At 37.4% G+C, this 8352-nt stretch overlaps 1 protein-coding gene across 2 annotated transcripts; it reads right to left on the minus strand.

The window, feature by feature from the left end:
- Positions 1-2578: 2578 nt before the first annotated feature.
- Positions 2579-7633, minus strand: LOC105348553 (transcription factor HES-2). 2 transcript variants are annotated; one of them, XM_066078308.1, is made up of 5 exons: positions 6997-7633; positions 6013-6114; positions 3798-3888; positions 2982-3705; positions 2579-2780 (listed from the first exon to the last, which is right to left on the minus strand). In XM_066078308.1, coding segments are annotated over exons 1-5 (993 nt in total). In that variant the 5' UTR covers positions 7072-7633; the 3' UTR covers positions 2579-2779. The 2 variants fall into 2 exon arrangements, with proteins under 2 accessions (XP_065934380.1, XP_011456332.3); XM_011458030.4 differs by having other exon boundaries at positions 2579-3705; positions 6997-7630.
- Between the last annotated feature and the right edge of the window lie 719 nt (positions 7634-8352).

Raw genomic sequence — 8352 nt, forward strand, 5'->3', positions numbered from 1 at the left:
TGTTTTAGTATCCTTCTTTAAGTATGGAAGTGTATTAGGACCAAAGCAGTAATTTTTTTTTTATTAATTTGTTATGGCAGATTAGTAATTTGTTATAACAAATTAATAATCTGTTATATCAAATTAATAAAAAATACTGCTGCGGCCTTTTAAATACGCTTCCGTATTTAAGTAATGAAATTCTATTACACTGTAACATTTATGAAAGCCACCACCACCCCCCTTCCAGCAAAAGAGTTCTCTTTCTTTCCTCAAAAGTGTCAACGAACTATCTCACGTTCTCTTATAATTGAAAATAAAATGTGAAAATATTATGGCTTGATACTTTTTATAACATCACGTACTTGGTTATAAATAAAAAAGGTAAAGAAAACTAAGACAATTTTATGCTACACACTTTGTCACGAAGTTTAAACAAAGTGTGGATTCTGGTCGTGCCACCCCGCAATTAACCCGCGACAGGGAGGAAATCACGAAATTAATCCTCGTTTATTGAACCCAAAAGTCACAAAAGGTGTGTCAAAATTCACTTGTCTGATTATGTAAAATGTTTGAAAAGTTTCACGAACAATACGAATGAATATTCCCCCACCCCCCGATTTATACACGTATGAACAACTCAATCATTACAAATACAATATGAAGACATTGCCCCTTTATATAACAAAAAATAAATCGGCACAGTTTTAAATGATTTAAAAATAATAAATATCCAGAATAAAATCACAAATTGATCCTATTAACAGTTATAACTGCCTGAAGAGCCAGGAATGGTGAAAACGTTTGCGGTTAATAGGATCAATTTGTGATTTTATTCTGGATATTTATTATTTTTTAAATTATATATCCTTCATGTGTCCCCCCCCCCCCCCCCCCCCCCAAAAAAAGAGAGAGAAGCAAGAACACATTTAAAACACCTGGTTAAGATATACCTATATAGAGAAGGTTTTTTCAGTAATATTCTTCCATGTAGTTGCGTTCTAATTCTTTATTAATTAATTGGTCCGGACACGGTCACTATAGTTCTGCAAATTTTTATTCTATTAAAAAATTTGACACCAACAGATTGGTGGCCCCGAAACTCAGAGTGGAAAGGATCTATAAATGATATAAGTTTGTGACGATTCCGAACCGTCACTTCCAACTTATATAGAGTTAAAAAAAGAACCAGAGGAGAAAAACAACGCATAAACTAGCTGCAGAACTGTAGCTCTCCAGAAAAAAAAAATATTGACGGACCGGAGAGCTACAGGGCCACCCATTGAAAAAATTGTATATTTATTGCGCAGAAAAACGTGCGCTAGTTTTGGACTGATTTACCTTATTTATACGCAAATTGCAAAATGAAAGCGATCGAAACAAATATCAGCGGAGATCACCCAGGCTGACATCCGAACAAAATACCCTGCGTGCATGGTAAGGTTCGCCACAAACTGGTTCCATTTCACGCGAACAAACCCTTCCTCACACCAACAATGGATGTATATGTAAATACATCAAATTCTCGTAAGGGGCAAACATCAAGGCAGTAAAGGTGTGGACATTTTGACAAAATATTTAGTTACGACCAGTTTGATGGCTTCAGCACCGACAAGGGAGTTACAGGTGTAATGGAGGTAATTTCACGCACCTTGCTGCCCAACAATTCCGGACAATTTACAAAGGTTGCCGGTGCGTTTATTTAATGTTGTATCAAAATCCTGTCCGTCAAGCGTCCCGACACCTTTGTTACGTCTCCGAGTTATTTGGATTTCATTAAATCAATTTAACATTTCCTTACAAACCGAATAACAACTTTTCATGTATAATGAATTTTGTCTCGGATTAAATGGGATTACGGCGGTCGCCATTACACGAGAGAAAATTGAAAGTTTGCGCACGTGGGCATTTACATTCGTTATCTGACTCGGTTAATATCGTGTCACCCTTTATATGAAAATATTTCTAACTTATTTTTTTCACCGACACTATTTGTGTTGCCTATCTTTGTTAGATCTGGAAAAAGTTTAATGTTCTACCGAAAAACCTCATCTTCCGGTGGAGATAACGATCAATTCTCGCGACATTATTGCGTTTTGTCGAGCAATGCGACGCCCCGTGTTAGTAATCACGGCACTCGCTGTAAATGAAGACCTTAAGATGTGACAGAATTCCACAGATACCATCTCCATCAGCACCGAGGCATTAAATTCATCATAAAATTATTATTCAGACTTAAACCCCGACTCACCTCTGGATCTACCTCAACAATGGCAAACATCGTGATTATCAAACACGGGGGTTATCATTTTACATCGGACCTCCTTCCTTTTATCAATTTTGTTGTGTTCAGATCCAACTTTACATAATTGTCGTGCCACAAAAGTGTTCTTTTTATGAAAAATAAATATTTTATTTCAAATGCATATTTTGAGAAAGCGACTCCATTTCGACTAATCCTAATGCAATATTAAATGCATTATTAAATGTCAAATTTAGTATGTTAATATGTACGTGAGAAAAAATTCAATTTGAACTTTCGATGTAACATCTATACATACATGTAACTAAATATAAAAATTAAAAAAACGAAGACTAGTTTAATCAGAAAAAAATCTTCATTTTAATAATCAGCACCTTTGATTACATAAACAGATGTTGTCGTTGTATAACATCATAACAATCGTATAATAACAGATTTATATGTAAAATATGTAATGGAATGTACACTGTACGCTGTATCACAAATCTGCATCTAGGAAGACAACCAATGAATAGGAAGCTCTTCAATATCACCCTCTCTATAGAAAAATAAATTTATATATGCAATGTCTAAACGCACTGAACACAGCCCAATCAAAAAATGCTTAGTCCCACAAAAATAGAATTCTATAATAATACACTTTTCTTATGGTCTTCAATAATATATGTGGGTTGTTTTAGTGCATTGTGTAGAAAATATACGTTATCTAAAACCGCAACAGGAAAATAACCCTGTTTACCATGGTCGCCACACGTCCTGGTCAGACTGGGGCGACGAAAGCGACATCTGGAAGTTGGGCATACACAGGAAGTTGCCCTGGATGTTTTGGACCGAATTGGCGGGGATAAGATTTGACTGTCCACCCACAGAAGATGCCATGAAATTTGGTACAGTTGAAATCTGTCCTTGCGGTATCATAACGAATTGGTTTCCATTGACAACAGAACCAAGCTGCATTGTTGAAGTCTGAGCGGTGCTGCTGGAGACCATTTCACTTCCGGTTCTAGAAGTCTTCACCAAGTTCAAAGGTGAATCGCTGGTCCTTGTCATCTGAGAGTTTATTGGTACGGGTTGACATAATGTAGCTGTTGGGACTAACACGTACGTTGGAGCGCTCGGATTGCAGATGTAAACATTTCTATTTCCAGGAAGTTGGGTTGTCGTCTGGCAGGAAGGCGATGACGCGACACTGACAATCGAAGCACTTGACACACGCGGAAGAATATTGGCGTAAGACACAGAAGCGACACTTTTAGGATTCTGGTCCACTGCAGGCGACTTGTCTTCGGCGGGTTCGGACGATTTGTTAGAAGGGTTGACTTGAAGATGTCTTATCAACGCTGATCGGACCTCATCGGGCACGTTTTCCGAAGATTGCAGAAAGTTTTGGATCTCGTTACGGCATTTGTCATACCCGGCTTTATACTGCACGCTATCCACTACGCCTTCACGATTTTCACCTTCTGAAATGAAATGAAAATTATATTTGCATTATGAGCTGTTGTCAAAGAATTAAAAGAATTCTCTCAGAGATAGGAGGACTTCTTGTCTGTACCTTCTTTTGATGTAGTGGGATGAGATCGCTTGACAAAGTCAACAGTCATTTCCAAAATGTCGGCTTTTTCCAACTTGTTTGACTTTCCAATCTGAAATTTAAAATAAAGTTGAGCATTACAGATGTTATATTTCACTTCAGTTTTTAGATATATTTTTCATAATTTCACCTCATGCAAATATCAACAACTTTTCCCTAAAGTTTTTCCGTCATTTAGGAATACTCAGGTATTAATTAAGTCTCTGGTATGCCGAATTTTAAGTAGAAAAACCACCCGGAAAAAAAATATTTTATTGATTTTAATTTAACAAACACATGTTCAAAGATTAAATCTTTTCAACATTATGGAGTTTTGTGCTCCGATTCCGATCCAGTAGCTTTCCTTCTGCATGGTTTTAGCACATCAAAACAATTTAATTCCAACATTGTACGTATAAGGCCGATTTCGGTGCACGATTATGTGTGTGAATGTAATTCATTATCAGGAATTTCTCAGGAAAATGAATTTCATCAAATCCCATAGATTTCTCTTGTACAGGTGAAATTTGAAAAATCTTCGCTTTCCTCACTTCGGTAAGTTTTTAATTTGAAGAATTAAATGTCAATAAAGCTTGGACGCTGGGGTAAAATAGGGGCAAAGCTACCATAACGCTTGAAATTTGCATAAAATGAAAGCTTAATTTCCAACAAATCCAATTATTAAGACTCATTGCACGCGATTAAAGTTATTAATCGAACTTTTTAAACGGAACGGGGGGGGGGGGGGGGGGGGGGTATTGGTATTTTTCTCTGAGATAAAATGATTTCTTCCTCTAGGAAAATTTCCTTTATGTAATTCGAAAGCGCTTTTTTCTTAAAAGCAATGTTTTACAAAAAGTTATATTTTTATCTCAACTTCAAGAATAGCATTTCTTTGATTTAAAAGAATTCGTCACACCTTAAAAAAGTACTGAGATGGCATCGACAGCACGATGATATGATCGCGTTTTTATGGACTCAAGTTTTCAAAGAAAGGACAAAGTCAATTGAAAAAAAAAAATCAAACTCGAACTGATTTATTCCGGAGTTAAATAAACAGATATTCCAGTAGTTTACAGTTCTGCGTGTTAAAGTGCGTTACTTTGAGATTCGTCTGCATCGAATCAAAGAAACCAGAGAGGTTTTCAATTTTCTGCGTTTAACATTTTTTACTGCATTTTAATTAAGATCAAAAATTGATTTTTTTTTCTGCTTCAATGGACTACCACTTTAAAACGGCGTAGCTAGAGCTTAAGACTTTTAACCATAGAAACAAATAGATTTCTCAATGGTTCTGCAGTTCGCCGTGTTTATAGAAGAGACATGATAATACATCTGATTGTGGACGACAGTTTTGTCACATGCCTCGTCTCGCTCGCTTCTCTTTGACGAGACCACGAAAAGATGTTTACTTTTATCAAGTTGAATTTAAATAGCCAAATATATCTTTCTTACTTAGCTTAAATGAAATCTGTTTCGTGCTCTGACAAGTCTTATTGCAGATGTGCGACCCGCAATCAGGGCTTGTGTAAACCCCGCGGAACAGAGCTATAGATAATTTATCGGGTACAAGCCACTTAGTTTCGTTTTTTTTCTTTTTTCCCCGGTGAGGCCTGTGGAAACAAGCCAAGACATATCGACATATCTGAAAGCAGTTTTGTGACACGAAAACACAATTTACACCATTCCTTAAAAAATAAATCGCCCATTTTTGATAGAAAATTACTATTTTGTTCACAGTAACATGCAATTATACCCCTCTACACGTACATAAATGTGCATTATATTCTTTTCTTCTCTGACGGCCATGAACGTTTTCTCTTCAGAATGAGTTTTTTTACGGATCAGTAAAATGCACGTGCAACAATGGACATTAATAGAACCATGTACAGAGATTTATGTCCGTTTATGCATGATTTATGCGGGCAAAAAGGTGTTATAAAAAACAAAGCTATTTTATAGCAAATACCTGCATGAAGAGAAATTCATATATACCTAAAGAGAAATTCATATCTTTGTAGTTATGGGCCCGTTACCTTTGGTGTGGGAAGAAAATAGATAAAGAATGAACAATTTATCGCCCGGAGTAGCTAGTCCGCTAGCATCATCAATTAGCAAGCATTCACGTCATTATCCGTATCACCCCGCCATCTCATATCAACAGGTAAGAGGCCGTTAGAGGGGGGTCCGTATCTACCTTAGGTTTATCCTTGTCCAACTGGGATATCAGAGTCTGGAGCTGGTTCAAGCATTCGTTTATTCTTTCTCTCCGTCTTCTCTCTATCATTGGTTTGTTTACCTGAAAGAATAAGTAATTTTAACATGTACTTAGAAAACCTTGGAAATATCTTAATCACCAGGCACTAGCATATCATTGATATGGAGGATACTGTCAAATAAGACCATCATTTAGGGGGATTCTGTCATTTTGAGGATTAGATGTAATTTTTAACGGTGGCTCCGCAGGCAACGAGAATTGATTAACGTCAAATTACGTTTACTCTCCATGTCACGAATCTCCAGTCGTAATCCTAATCTGTAATATTATCCATTGATCTTAACCCGAGGATTAGAGGACGATCGCCCCGGATTAGAAACGCCATGCCAAACTTATATGGCGACTAATACTCAGGAATGTTATTGTTTCCGCCTCAAATAAGTTTCATGAAAAGGTTTTGGGTGCTCACGCCGGTCTCGTGCTATGACGTCATCACATTTTGGGGTACCCGCGCCGCGCTGACCACTGTTATTACAGTAAATCACAGAAAGCGAATGAATCAAATGAACCGAGCAAGGCAGATGAATGTTACGACACAGAGAGATTAGTATCAGTAATGGATGTTCCGATCGTTTATCTTTTAATTTGAATTAGTTTCTTCTAAGATGTATATTTAGAAGCAAAAAAAAAAAAAAAAAAGAATTAAAAAAAACAAAAATGAAAGAGAAAAAGAAATTTTAAGAGGAGGGGCGGGTGATTACTAAGGATTTGACCACTCTTAGACTAATTTAATTTTCATTAATACAACGCTGTTGACATAATACGGTAAATTTATAGATGTAAACAAAACAGTAATTTAGCCTGTCAAATGAAATGAACGTAACACAGGTGAAAACAGCGCAGTAAATAAGCAGACGAGTTAACGTATGACTCCCCATACATATAAATATCAAAATCACTTACCCTTCTCTTCGGTGACCCCGTCGAACTGTGGACGGCTTCTTTTTTCACTTCATCTTTGGACTCTGTGGGTGCCATGATCAGGTGATCAGTTTATAATTAAGAATTAATCGTTAATTGCTAATACTCCTATACATCCATGTCTGTTCGGTGTGATATGTTTCCTAGCACTGACACGAGTTGGTCCCACCGACAACTAAGCTCGTCACGCGAAGGCCTCTCTGATTAGCTGTCTGGCACGCGAATTTGTAAGATTAGCCATAAATCAGCGCAGCCTACCTAGAACCAACAGGTCGGCGCTCCGAGTGACCTCATGAATGTGTACTGCAGCCAATGACGGGTCCGCGCTTGAACAAGTCTGGTCCCATCTTCACGCCGAGCGAAATTACAAAACTTTTATGTATACTTACATTATCCCCGGGCTATACAAAGCAATGTATAGCTTTTCTTTTTCACTTACGTATATGAAATAGAAAACAAAGTGGGTCCTAGATTTTCATCAGAGCCGTGTGTTTTTATTAGGGAACAATTAGCTCTTTGTCGTATATTGTGTACCTACGGTATCTCGATAGACCTATAATAGAAAAGATTATCACCGCAAAAATCTGGATGAAAGATTTTAAAAATCTCAACATCAGACCTTGTTTTTCTGAGAGATTAAAGGGGTAATTTAAAGAGTATGTTAAAGCATGCACACGTGTGAATTTAACGAATCATAGCCGGATGAAAACAAACAATGGCCTTTTTTGAATACGCCCAAATGGAAAAAGGAAAGAGTTCTTTTTTCTAAGTGTTGGCATTCCTGGTAAGAAGTGTATTTCTTTCCTGGTCGATATCGCACATAAAGCTTTTACCATCCAGCCCAAACCAAGTTTCCTGTTTCTCTTGCGCCGGGGTTGTATTTCTTGTGCAAGATTATTTTTTTTTTACTTTATTAATAGACGTGGACAAGGAAAATAAAGCATTTCTTCCATATCAAGTTCTCAATCGATGTCCCTTGAGGTTTTCACGGCATGGTAACGGGCCTTACATAAGCTACCTATCTAGCGACAGATAAGACCCGTTATAGTAGTTACCCCGCGGTTCTCAGGACCGCTAAATAGCGGGACAGGTAGATATATAGGTCCAGGTATATTGATTGTCCCCCTACTACCTGTTCTAATGAGATAACGGGGTATACATGGCTGTCAATGCCAGGCCTGATCCGCGAACGCCTTGGGCCTGTCACCGATACGGATAGATCGATACACGACACCTATCGGTGGTACCACCAAAACAGTGGAGAACCTCTGTGTAGAGACCAATTATAAATAAGGAAGAATGAATATAGGGTTTTCTAAAATTATTGTGAAGTTCAAG

This window comes from Magallana gigas, chromosome 3 (assembly GCF_963853765.1).
Source record: "Magallana gigas chromosome 3, xbMagGiga1.1, whole genome shotgun sequence".
NCBI lineage: Eukaryota > Metazoa > Mollusca > Bivalvia > Ostreida > Ostreidae > Magallana > Magallana gigas.